General features: G+C 60.8%; 1 protein-coding gene across 1 annotated transcript in view; it reads left to right on the top strand.

Moving 5' to 3' along the window:
* Nucleotides 1-1,161: 1,161 nt before the first annotated feature.
* The window catches only part of LAMC3 (laminin subunit gamma 3), a 39,534-nt gene continuing 27,465 nt past the window's right edge, over nt 1,162-13,230 (top strand). Inside the window, exons 1-3 of the mRNA XM_058672698.1 lie at nt 1,162-1,573; nt 8,736-9,040; nt 11,489-11,619. Of these exons, the coding sequence (XP_058528681.1) occupies nt 1,201-1,573; nt 8,736-9,040; nt 11,489-11,619 (809 nt within the window). The 5' untranslated portion in view covers nt 1,162-1,200. The remainder of the gene's footprint in view (nt 1,574-8,735; nt 9,041-11,488; nt 11,620-13,230) is intronic.

The following is a 13,230-nucleotide window of genomic DNA, read 5'->3' as shown; positions in this document are numbered from 1 at the left end:
TACGAGCACCTGTCTGGGAGTCCCAGAGGCTCCACTTTCCAGGTACCTCCCTGCTCAGGCACCTGAGGCGGCAGAACACGGTGGCCCACGAGCTTGGTCCCTGCGTCTGTGCCCACGTGGGAAATCGGGACAGACTGCCAGGCTCCTGGATGCTACCCAGTCCTGCGTGGGGAGTAAATCAATGCCTGGAAGATCTCTCTCTCTCTTTCTCTCTGCCTCTCCCTCTCTCTGTAATTCTGCCTTTCAAATAAGCAAATACATCTTAGGGGGAGGGGACTCAAACCCAGGTGTGGGTTTTGGTCATCCTAACCTGTGTTTACCATGAGACCCAATGGCTGCCTCCACCAACCCCATCATAAAAAAAAAAAAAAAAAAAAAGATGGGCCTGGCACCATAGCCTTGCAAGCTCTGGGATCCCATATGGGCTCCAGTTCCAAACCCGGCAGCCACGCTTCCCATCTAGTTCCTTGCCAGGCTCTTGGCTCCTGGCTTCGGATGGGCACAGCTCCCGCCGTTGCAGTCACTTGGGGAGTGAAATCAATGGACAGAAGATCTTCCTCTTTGTCTCTCCTCCTCTCTGTATATCTGACTGTCCAATAAAAATAAAGTTTAAAAAGATTTATTTTTTAATTGAAAAGGCAGATTTACAGAGAAAGTGAGAGAAAGAGAGAGAGAGAGAGAGAGAGAGAGAGAGCTTAGTTCACTCACCAAATGGCCACAATCGCCAGAGCTGGGCAGATCTGAAGCCAGGAGCTTCTTCTATGTTTCCCACGTGCGTGCAGGGTGCCAAGGCTCTGGGCCGTCCTTGACTGCTTCCTCAGGCCACAGCAGGGAGCTGGATGGGAAGTGGAGCAGCCGGGACACTAACTGGTGCTCATATTGGACCCGGGCGCTTGCAAGGTGAGGATTTAGCTGTTGAGCCATCGCGCCGGGCCCCAATCCCATTTTTAAAGATGAAGAAAGCGAGGCTGAAAGAGGCTCTGGTCCTCCAGCAGGGCCGGGCACTCCCGGGCACGTCCACCAGGTGGGGGTGAGCGCCAAGGGACGCGCCTCGGGCGCTGGGGGCCGCCGCCCGCCCTCGGTCCCTCCCCGGCCGTCGCGGGTCCCGCCCGCCGGGGGAAGGCGGTCCGACCGACTACGTCCGCGTCCACTCGCGAGCCGAGCCGGCCTTGGGCGCGCACGGCCATCGGGGCTCTGGGCATGGCGGGAGCCGCGCTCCTGCTGGCTTTGGCACTGGCGGCGCCGCGGGCGGCGGGCGCGGACATGGGCGCGTGCTACGACGGCGCCGGGCGGCCGCAGCGCTGCATGCCCGTGTTCGAGAACGCGGCGTTCGGCCGGCGCGCCGAGGCCTCGCACACGTGCGGGAGCCCGCCCGAGGACTTCTGCCCGCACGTGGGCGTGCCGGGCGCGGGGGCGCAGTGCCAGCGCTGCGACGCCGCCGACCCCCTGCGCCACCACAACGCCTCCTACCTCAATGACTTCCATAGCCAGGACGAGCCCACCTGGTGGCAGAGCCCGTCCATGGCCTTCGGCGTGCAGTACCCCACCTCCGTGAACATCACGCTCCGCCTGGGTAAGCGCTGGGGACCCGGTCTCCCGTGGTGGCTAGAGGACAGGCCTGGGGGCGCCCCAGGGGGCTGGGAGGGGCAGGAAGCCCCAGGGAGCTGTGGCTTTGTGTGCAGGAAAGTGCTACTCCCCAGAGCTGTTGCGGGACTGGGGAAGGGAAGAGGGGAGGGGGTGCTAGGAGTTCTGAGTGTGGGTGGGCTAGTACGGGCCTCCCTGTGCCTACAGGGGCAGGGGCAGCCTGTGGGTGTGTGCTTGGGCACCTGAGCCAAGGGATTGAGCCTGGCGCTGAGACCCTGTAGGCAGCAGGAGCCAGTTCTGCGGTGCCCGTGGGTAGCTGGGCCAGTGGGCCAAGCCTCTGGCTGTCCCACCTTGCCCCATCATCCAGGACCCCTGGCTGTTCCAGCAATGAGGATTGGGCATCTCCACCTAGTCCCACCCTCTTGCCCTGCCCAGCCCAGCCCTGTAGGGACCTGGGCAGCTGCCGGCCCCTTGCCACCCTGCCCAGCCCGGGTCCCCCCCCCCCCCCACCGGCCTGTAAAATCTCGCAAAGCTTTGGCAACTTGACGGTTTTGTTTTGTTTTTAATTTTTACTTGAGAAGTCGAGAGGAGAGCAATGGGTGATCAAGACAGCTTGCTCCCGTCTGCTAACTGCTGGCAGCTGCTGGGGCTGGGCCAGGGCGAAGGACACCGTGTGTGTGCCCGCCGACTCTCCTTACGTGGGTGACAGGAACCCACTCACCCCACTACTGCCTGCCTAGGTCTGCAGGGTCGGGGAGCTGGGATCCAAAATCCGAGCTGGAAACAGGCCCCGACGTGCCCCTGGGTGAGGCGGGCATCCAACCACTGAGCTAGATGGCCGCCTCCCAAGTATTTTACAACTCCTGTTTGGCTACTCAAGCCAACCTGATGCCATTCCAAGGCAGTCTGTCATAGTGAGGGTGAGGATGCAACCACTCGGGTCCTGGACGCTCACTCAAATCCATTGTGCACCTCCAGGTGCTCCTTAGGTGTCCCCGCCAGGTAGGACATGCACCCTATGTCATCCTTCTCAACTAGCCTGAGGTCTGGAATTTGGATAAGGGATGGTGGGACTACACCCCTTTTTTAGATGGAAAGACTGAGGTTCAGGGATCTTCTGTGGCAGTCTGGGTGTGGGCACCCCCGAGGATCAGCAGACGGAGCATCAAGTCCTCCGTGTGAGCTCTGCTAGCCACAAGCGGGTTCACTCCTGAGAAGGGGGCCAGGACAGTGATCCCAGGAAGCTCTGCACCCCCTTCCCCTCCCCTTGGCCTGTCTGAGCCACGGAGTGGGGCTTCCACATGGGTGGGGAAACCAGTATGAGAAGAGGAGGCTTGAGAGCTGGCTCGAGGGGCTGGCGGGATCTCCAGGCCACAGGGGAGGCCGTCCAGGATGGGCCACACTGCTCTCTGACAAAGGCTGTGGAACTCAGGGTCCAGCCCAGTGCAGACTTGGCAGGGAGAGGTGGGGCCATCCGAATGGCTCTGGGGATGGTTCCCACTTGCTGGGTGCTGACTGCAGGCCAGCCTTGTGCTTGAGCTGTGGGGTCCTCCTGGGCACCGCCTGGACTCCTGAGAGGGAGGTGGGCCTGATCTTGTCACAGGTGAGGGACCCGAGGCCCAGGGGGACCCCATGCATGCACACACCTATTTATGTGCGTACTTACACATGTAAATATTCATATGCATGCTTCTATGTGCATACATTTATGCATACAGCATGCTCTCCTGTGCACACGTGCACTCATGCATGCCAGTATAGCTTTCCCAGGGTTGGTGTTTTGACCACTGTGTGGCACCAGGCACATGGGACGGGGTGGGGGAGCAGTTTCCGAAATGCCCACACAGCAAGCAAAAAATCAAGCCAACGAATGATGCCTGCCTTGCCCCTCCCACACCCTCTGCCCACTCTGAGAGGTAGAGGAGGGTAGGCATTTCTCAAGGGGCTCTGGGCTTGGGTCCAGCACCAGCACACACTGGGCGAATGACCTCCTCTGTACTGTGGGCTGAGAAGCCCCAGCTCCCAGGGCAGTTCCAGAGCCCAGGTGGGAGCCCTGAGAGTCCCTGCGGGTACCCAGTGCTGCTGAGGCTAGTGTGGGCTGAGCGGCCCCCGAGGGCAGGCCACGCTGTTGGGATAGACATGAGACCTTGGGCTCTGGTTAGGAGGCGAGAGCAGCCCAGCTTGGGCGGTGTCATTGTGGGAGGTCAAGTGATCTGGGCTCCTTGTGGGGTCCCTGGCTCAGGCGAGCGAGGTGGGGAGTCTCTTGGTCTCCCTGTCTTCACTCAGGGCCATCTCTGGGGGCACTGTCCCCCACTCCTTCCCTCTCCTCCCCACCGCCGGTGGGAGGGGCAGGAGGCAGCGGCTGCTTGGCCGGGGCTGGAGGTCATTGCTTTCCCAGCGCCCCTGTGGCTCCTGCCATCTGGTTCAGAGTTTGAGCCGGGTCTTCCTGTCTGGGATGAAAGGGCACAGCAGGTCTGGTAGCCCCCCCCCAGCCGCCCAGGGCCTCAGGGTGGCTGGAGAGTGTGGGAGAGGCCCCAGCTGCAGACCCCCAACTCCTTGTTCAGCAAGATGACTCATCAGGGAAGCTGAGACCTGGAGGTGGCTCCTGGTCCCATGGGATCCGGAAGGAGTGAACTGTGGGTCCCTAAGTGTCCAGGACCGTCAACTTGCAGCCTTGTCCCTGGAACGACCCTGTGACTGCAGCGAGGCTTTGGGCAGGGGTGGGTGGGGTGCTCCTTCCTGTCTGTACCTGTTTGGTTTGCTGAGAAGATTCTAGAACCACAGGAGGACCCTGGGTACCCATGCAATGAGTGGAGCAGGGAGCTGGGGGTGAGGGTAGGGTCGCTCTTGTTCACCCCCACAAATGTCCTGGGCCTTAGGACTTGTGGACAATGGGGTTGGGCTGGAACAAGACAAGCCCGAAGGTTAGTGGCTGCCTCAAGATGGCAGGCACCGCAGAGCGGGTGGCACCTTACCCTCTCGGGGCCCTGCCCACACCTGAAGGAGTTGGTGTGGTCTGTTCATGCAAGAGGAGAGACGGGCCCATCTCGTACCGCGATGGCTAGCTCCGTTGTGTCTTCCTGTCCAGTGGGCACTCATGTTTGCTTCTGAAGGCTAAGTGCTGGGAGCTACGTCCCGCTTGCTTTTCCTTGAGGATTCTGCCTGGAACATGTCCCCACTGCCCACAGTCCCTGGCAGGTCAGGAGTACAAGGAATAACCCCATTTAGCCTGTTTCCCCTCCCCTCCCCCAACAGGAGTGGCCTTGGCCTCCTCTCTGGGCCTCCCGGGACGGAGCGAGGAGTTGCAGGAATGGGGACGACCCTAAGCCTAGGGATGAAGGGTGTCTGTGGCCCATCTGCCTCCCCCTCAGCCCAGATGGTTCCTGTCCTCTGCGGGCCACCACTGGGCTGAGGCTGTGCCTTGGCTCTGAGTCTCAGCGTAAGTTTGAGCCCAGGGCTCAACCCTGGAGACCCGCCGTGGGCAGGTAGCCCGGCCCTCCCCTGCATTCTCGCCCCTCCTGTGTGTGCTCTTGTGGCCCTGCACTTGGTTTTTGCAGACCGGTCACACTTCCATGGGGCTGGCTTTGTTTGCGTCGGCCCCGTCTGAGCTGCCTGCAGGACACCTGTTTGCACAGCTGTGTCCCCCTACCCCCCATCCCCCACCTCAGCCCAGCCCAGGACCCGCTGCCCGGAATGCTAGGTAGGTAAGAGCAGCAGCTACACCCTGAGCTGTGCCCAGCACTGCTGTGGGTGCTTCCTACCCCAGCATGGGCTCTGGGGTTGAAGTGGAGAAACAGGCATGGTGATCCAGTCACTCGCCCTGTTGGCCAGGCCACAGTGCCAGGAGCCAGCGCTCCTTCTCGCAGATACATCCCACATGACCAAGTCATGATGTTTATGGCGGGGCAGCCTCCCTGGCCCTGCCCAGCTGCTGTTCACCCCTGGGCTGCACCCCTCTCTCCCATGCCACCCCTCCCCTCCCCCAGCCACTGTCTCTGTTCTCACACCGTCTCCCACCCCAATAATCTCTGGGTACCCAGGACACATTCAGGACTCTCCCTGTGAGTCCCAGGGTGAAGGCACCTGTGTGCCTGGTGGCTGTGCCCATGAGAGCCAAAAGGCAGTGGCCAGCAGTTCTCACTGACATGAATGAACATAAGGCAGTCTGGCTAGGAAGTGGAATACTACACAGCCCAGAAAAGGGAGGGCGTGTGGTGCGGGCTGCCAGGCTTCAGGCCATGGCGTGGGCAAGGGGAGGCAGACATGGCAGCGTGACTACCACGTGAACTGTGAGCTCCCTGCCGTGCTCAAATGCAGAGACAGAAAGTGGAATAGTGTTTGCTGGCGGTAGAAGAGGGGGGTGAGACGGGGGCAGTGTTGGGCAGAGCCTGGACAGATGTGGTGGTGGCCACACCCCCGTGTGCGTGTCTTTAATACCTCTGGTCACGATGAGGTGATGCGTTTTCTAAATCTTGCGAAAACTTACGGATTTATTTGGAATGTGGAGCATCCAAGAGAGAGAATCCCATCTGTGCTTAGATCTGTAAGTAGCTAGGTCAAGGTCAGAGTCTTTTGGGTCTTCCACACAAATGGCAGGGAGCTAAGTACGTACTTGGGCCGTCATCCTGGGCTCTCCCAGGCACATGAGCAGGGAGCTGAATCGGAAGTGGAGCAGCTGGGATGCAAACTGGCGCACTGATGTGGGATGGTGGGGTTGTAGCCAGCTGCCTAACGTGCTACACCAAAACACAGCCCCAGCAGATGTGTTTTTTTTGTCTTGATGGCATCTGCTGGCCCTACTCCCTCCCCCATCTTGGAAGCTCCCTCCCTCCTCAGAGGGTGTCTTCTGCACTCAGCAGGTTGCGATGAGTCTGCATTATTCTTGGCTGGCCATCCTCTCCCTCTTCCCTCCCTGTCCCAGCCCCTCCTCCATCCCATAATCTCTGGCTCCCTTGTGACCTCAGGGTCACCCCTAACCCAAGGCCCTAGGCAGTGGACTCTGGTCGGATGGAGTCGCTCTGTTCTTTCCGGGCCGGCCTGTAGACAAGGTGACCATCTCACACACTGGCAGCTCAGATGCATGCCAGCAACAGGAGAGCTGTGTTGGTTCAGCCCAAGCCCGGCTCCTGGTAGGAATTTGCCATGCACAGAACTGCCAAGAAGCCTGGGCTGGGAGAGGGACGACAGACACTCATGGTGGCCAGACCAGGGGAGCCAGGGACCCTGCTGCCAGCCTCCAGGGGCTGGGAGCGGCTGTCCCCGCCTAGGGCAGGGTAGCCTCACCCACGCATTCCCAGCTCAGTTCCCTGCCCTGCCCCTTGCCCCTCCGCCGCCCAAGCCCCTGATCCCCAGATGGCTCCAATTAAAGGGCTTTGCTTTGTTTCCATTTTCCCAAAATAAGCCGTTCATTCCGGGCTCATTGTGTTCAGTCAGTGCCGGATGTGGGCCGGCCTGGATTTATGTCTCTCTCCATGTCATTCTTTAAGGCCTTTATGGCCCAGCTGCTTCAAGCCTACAGCTTGGCACTCCCCACGCGTGGCCTGGGTGGGCCTCGGCTGTGCTGCAGCAGCCGGCAGGTGGAGGCTGGGACCCCGTCCCGGGGGGCATCAGTCCTGTCTTGCTGGCAATCTAGGCGGGAGTGGCCTCATTCCAGACAGCCACTTTGGGGGCACACGGTCAAGAAGAGACCCAGCTGTCATTGTAGGTGAGCCTTTGGGGTGCCCTGTGTGTAAAAAGGCAGGGTGCCTGGCACACAGTAGATGCTCACTAAATGCTGGTTCCTGTAACCAAACCAAGACGCCTGACTTGCAGGCCTGCCTCAGCTCTCACTGGTAGATAGTGACGGCCAAGTGTTTATCTGGCTTTCTCCTCCTTCTCCCAGGCGGGTATTGGACCTGAACCCGGTGGCGAGGCCCCCAAGAGTCCCCTGAATCCCAGAGCAGACCCTCCTCCGGCCACCCCATGCTGGTTGCATGTGCCTTTCTTGCCAGGCAATAGGTGTGGCAGGGCCAAGGTTGAGTCATCTTAAAACAAGGCAATGGCTTTGGAGACTTTTTTTTTTTTTGGTCAAAACGTGTTTTCCTTGACTTTTAAATTAGAACACGCTTCCTGGGAGAAGATTGGGAAAAATGTTGAAAAACCGAGAGAGGAGGGAAAGGCACGCCAAGTCGTGGGCGCAGACAGGTGGCTGGGCGACACACAGCCGTCCCTTGCTGCCTGCCCCGTTGGATGGCACTGCACGTGCGCTCTCCGATCTCACTTCTCGGCGTTTTCGCTCCAGCTTCTGTGCTGTGCGTGGTTCCTGGCACTGTGGGACTGCCCTCGCACGATCTCCGTCCTGCAGTCCCCTTAGCTGGCCCAGGTGGCTCCCCCATCCCGGTGGGAGGCCTGTGTGGAAGTGGGGCTTCTTGGCTAAGCCCGGAATGTTGTCGCAGCTCAACCCTCCATGTCACTGGCTTCATTTTCCAAAAGGACAGCACCCCCTCCCCCAGCTCTTTTCTGGGCACAGATACCTGGCCATCACCGCCACGGGTAAGCGTGTGGGTGGCACTCAGGCAGGCACGTGTGTGCAACCCTGCCCTGGCTCTCTCCAGAATGTTCTTCCTCTTTCCAGGCTACACCAAGCACCACACTCTTTCCCCAGCCTCAGGGCTCTATGCCCATGCTCTCTTTCTTTAAGATTTGTTTGAAAGGCATAACTGACACACAGAGAGATCTTCACCTGCTGGTTCACTCCCCAAATGGCCACAACAGCCAGAGCTGGTCCAGGTTGAAGCCAAGAGCCAGAAGCTTCTTCTGAGTCTCCCATAAGGGTGCAGGGACCCAGGGACTTGGACCATCTGCTCTGCTCTCCCTGGCGCCTTAGCAGGAGCTGGATGGGAAGGGGAGCTCCTTGCTGAGGACCCCAGGGGCAGACATGCTTACTCTGTCCTAGCTTTGTGCAGCACGGCCACCTTTTCTTCCCCGTCAGCACACTGGGTGGGTCTCACCAGCTGGTGTACCGGGCCTCTCGGCCTCCTTACCAGCACGGGCCATTTGCTGGCTCTTCAGATGCCACATGAATGGCTGTGCAGTGTAGCTGTCTGCTCCCCCAGCTGGGGTTCCACCTTTCCTTTCCCTGCTGTGAAATGGTTCCCCTCTCACGGCCACAGGCAAGGCCTACGAGATCACCTACGTGCGGCTCAAGTTCCACACCAGCCGACCAGAGAGCTTCGCCATCTACAAGCGCAGCCGTGCTGGCAGCCCCTGGGAGCCGTACCAGTACTATAGTGCCTCCTGCCTCAAGACCTACGGTCGGCCAGAGGGCCACTACCTGCAGCCTGGCCAGGACGAGCGTGTGGCCTTCTGCACCTCTGAGTTCAGCGACATCTCCCCCCTGAGTGGCGGCAACGTGGCCTTCTCCACCCTGGAGGGCCGGCCCAGCGCCTACAACTTTGAGGAAAGCCCAGGGCTGCAGGTGGGAGGGTGGGACGGGGTGGAGGGGGTGGCACACTGGGCTGCAGATGGGAGGGGTGGGGATGGGGGTGGGTGCTGGGCTGTAGGTGGGCGGGGTGGAGCTAGGTGGGTGGAGCTGGGGTGGGCTCTGGCCCTTGCCTCTCTCAGGTGGGGAATTGAGGCCCAGGGTGGGAAAGGGACTTTGCAGGGGTGTGCATGGGAGGTGGGGTGGGGAGTGGCTGGGCCCTCAGCAGCCCCTGAGGTGCAGACTCCCAGCTGGAAATCACTGGAACTATCTGCTGTGGGGACGGGCATCTCCTCCTTTGAGGTGTCAGTCGGGCCTGCCCCTGCTAGGAACGGCAGGCCCAGGGTTTCTGGAGGTGCTGTGTGCAGGGTAGTGGCAATTCCTGAGCAGTGTGGACAGGCTCTTGGTCTCTTCATCCCAGGCGGTAGCCACAGGCCACGGTGTTTATATACCCGCGGGCCGAGTGCGCAGTTCCATCCCGTGTAATACATCTGGGTTGACGTGGCCATGTGTGCTGGTGACTGCATCACAGGGCATCAGCTCTGGGGCGGGGGAATGAACCTTCAGCAGCCAAGTCGGAGCTGGGCATACAGACTGCCTGTTCCTGCTCTGATCGGGGCCGTCATGGTCACAGCCAAGGCTCTACCCGGTCATGTCTGGACTAGGTCCCTCTAGCCCAGGCTGTGGCTCGCACTCCACATTCCCTTGGAGACCCTCAGGACTGACCAGCCGTGACCTGTTCTGAAGGTCAGGTGGGAAGGACGGCAGTGGGAAGGTCCAGGGGAAGCGGTGCCCGGGATGGGGTCCTCCCCCTGCAGCCTCCGCGGGGTCCTGTGGCCTGTACTGACCACGAGTGACATGTCACTGCCAGCTGGGACGTTCCAACCTGCACATCTGGGGCCTCCGTGGGAGGCTGGCTGTGCAGGTGTGGCTGGTCCAGCTGACGCCTCATGGCCCAAGGTTCCCACCAGAAGTCACAGGGTCCACAGAGGTGTTTTGGTGTGGCCTGATGGGGGGATACTGCCCAGGTCAGCTGGTCCACAGCTATCTAGGTCGCTTTCTGAGAGCCGAGAGCAAGGGTCCAGCCTCTCTCTCAGGATACCTGTCCCCGGCTGCCCCTTGTGCAACGTCCCATGTCATCAGCGGGATTTGGTTTGGAATCAGGAGTTCTTGGGGCCCTGAGCCGTGTAGGTTACAAGTCCCACCTCCCTCGACACACACACCTGGGGCACTCGCAGTGACCTGGGCCCTGCTGCCACACGGGGAGCGCCTCGGGCAGCAGCCATCTCTCACCCATTGCCCCCGTGTTCCGGACATTGTACACGAGGCAGCAGCTGCTCCCTGCAGGAGCCAAGATTGGAAGACGACCCAGGAAGGCAGGCGCCCTTGTCCCCTCCCCACCCCCGGACATCCCGGAGGGTGGCAGCCCATGTGGTGGGCGGGACAAAAGCTGTGTCCATGAGCTGGGGGCGGGTGGGTCTGGGGCAAGGTCGCAGGAAAGCGCAGGATGAGCCGGCCGTGCCTGCAGGGCTGGAGCCGCCACTGCCTGGCCTCTGCCAGGGTCCATCTCTGAACCCGCTTGTGGTTTTGGCTAGAATCACTACAAGTTGCAACAGCCTGTTGCTCATAAAACATCAAGGCCTCTGCTTGCCCTCAAATGCTCTTTAAGGCATCAAGGGAGCCCCCTAGCATGGGGCAGAGGGGTCCCATCCCCTCCCCACCCCCGAGGAATTGTGACCCTGCCTCTTCATGGCCACTGTCTTGGTGGGCTGATGGGCAGGACAGAGCTGGAGAGTGGGGCAGAAGTCACAGCTCTGGTGTGATGAGGCAGACCGGCCTTGACTGGGGGTTGGAAAGACCCCCCCAGCCCAGCTCTACCACCAGGAAGCTCCTCCGTCTATTTGATCTGTCACCGGGGGGTTGCGAGACCAGCCCCAATGTGTAGGGTGACCCAGCTGCACGGGCTTAGCTGCCTCCCCTGGGGCTGCTGACATCAGGTCCCTGTACCCCCAGCTGGAACATTCTCCGGTGGAGGCCCTGGGTGCCCAGGGCAGGATGGGCCAGCTGTCCTGAGTCACGCTGGGGTGGAAAGGCACGTGGCCAGGTTCTCGTTTTTCCATCTTGATTGCTAAACTGGGGGCTCCCCAGCTGAATTAAAACGCTGATTAATATTCAGCCAGATCCGCCTCTGATTGTAACAATGTCAGAAGCCTTCACGTGGACTGCCCACACCCCTGGCTCAGGCTCGGAGCTGCTCTGCCCCAGCACCAGTTCCTGGGACAGAGCCCCCCCCCAGTCCCCGCCCCCCATGGGGCCTGCGGCTGGAGGTGCCTGGAGGGGCTTGGCTGAGGCCTCCTCCATGGGCTCCCACTCGCTGCAGCCTCTGGGCTTCCTTGCCCTGGCCTGGCTGAGGCTCAGGAGTGCGCCCTGCCGTCTCTTTCCCAGGAGTGGGTCACCAGCATCGAGCTCCTCATCTCCCTAGACCGACTCAACACGTTTGGGGACGACATCTTCAAGGACCCCAAAGTGCTCCAATCCTACTACTACGCCGTGTCTGACTTCTCCGTGGGCGGCAGGTAGGTGCGGTGGGAGGAACCACAGGACAAGGGAGGAAGCTGGACCCCTCCCCTGCTCCCCTGCGCTTGTCCCGTCCCTCTGCACTCCCCATCCCGGAGGGTGGGAGGGAAACAGGCGTTGAGGAGAGGCACCTGTGGGCGGGCAGGGAGGCAAGGACCGGCTATGCCCAATGTTAGGCCAGAGGGGAGGGCAGCATTCCGGGTGTGGAGTGTGGAGTACGTTGGGGGACGGTGGTCCGCAGAAAGGTGCGGGAGGGTGGGGGTGTGGAGCCTTGGGCATCCGTCACATGGTCTGTTGGTGGGTAACTCAGGGGAGGCCCGGGGTTTACCACACTCCAGCCTGCAGCTTGGGGATGGGCAGGAAGTTGGTGTTAGGGTCCTGGGCCCCAGACAGGGCAGCCTGGGGCAGGTGGGCGGAGCTTGGGCGGGAGCTGGGTGGGAAAGCTGCCAAGGTCCAGGAAGCAGCACAGTTGGGGGGCAGGATGAGACTCAGCTGCTGTGCCTCCAAGGATGGGGGACACCTGGTTGTGTTGGGAGGAGCTGGAGCCCCATATCTGCACTTGAGTTGCCTGATGGAGGGTATTGGTGAGGAACCCCCACACACATGCACACGTGTGTCAGCTCAGACTACACAAGGTCTTGTGAGGATGGCAGTAGACCGTGAGCTCCAACGCCTTGACCGTCAGAGCCTGCGGACGTCTGGGCCCCAACTGCCAGAGCTGGACCACCCCGCCGGCAGCAGCTGGCTGGGGAGGCCGTCCTTGGGTGCGCACAGGTGGCCCTGGCAGCCGTGTCCTTGTCCTTGCTCCTTCGCCTAGTTGGAGCCTTTCACACCAGGTGCTTCACGGTCACTGCTCCCCTGGTGCGTGTCATCCCTCCCAGAGCTGGGGAGGTGGTGTCTGTCCCTGCTCTGGCCCCTGGTTCCCTGGTAACAGTGGCCGTTCCGCCTCCCTGGTGAGGCTCACGCAAGAAGAGGCAAGCCCCTTGCCAGGTCCAGGGCAAGGCCTGGAGCTGGAAGCCATGGCGACTGTCCCCTAGCAAGCTTCCATCTGGTTGTTTGGGGTATGGGGCAGAGGTGATGGCCACGTGGGGCAGGCCCTGCCGGACTCACGGCATAGCCCCCGCCGTGCCTCTGTGCCCGCGCATGTCCACCTGGCTCCTGTTCTAATGCAGGTGTGGGGCTGTGGGCCGGGGCTGCTGTTGAAGACACAAACTGGGTTGGGATTTAGAGTAGGTCATTCAGCTGGCCCCCGTGGGGGCTGTGGTGACCTGCCTCGGATCCTTTTGAATTTTATTTATCTTTATTTGAAAGACAGAGTTAGAGAGAAGATGAGACAGAAAGATTTTCCATCTGCCGGTTCACTCCCCAAATGGCCACAGCAGTGGAGCTGGGCTGGTTCAAAGCCAGGAGCCTGGAGCTTCCTCCGGGTCTTCCATGTGGGTGCAGGGGCCCCGGCGCTTGGCCGCCCTCTGCTGCTTTCCCAGGTGTGTTAGCAGGGAGCTGGATCAGAACTGGAGCAGCCAGGACTTGAACTGGCGCTTCTGGAGGATGCCCATGTTGGGTGTTAGGTAGCCTCTCCAGGCTCAGTTCCTGCTTTGTGGGCTAATCAT

The sequence above is a fragment of the Ochotona princeps genome, chromosome 14, assembly GCF_030435755.1.
Source record: "Ochotona princeps isolate mOchPri1 chromosome 14, mOchPri1.hap1, whole genome shotgun sequence".
Classification (NCBI taxonomy): Eukaryota; Metazoa; Chordata; class Mammalia; order Lagomorpha; family Ochotonidae; genus Ochotona; species Ochotona princeps.
The sequence above is the reverse complement of the archived record's forward strand: the minus strand, read 5'-3'. Positions and strand labels throughout refer to the sequence as shown.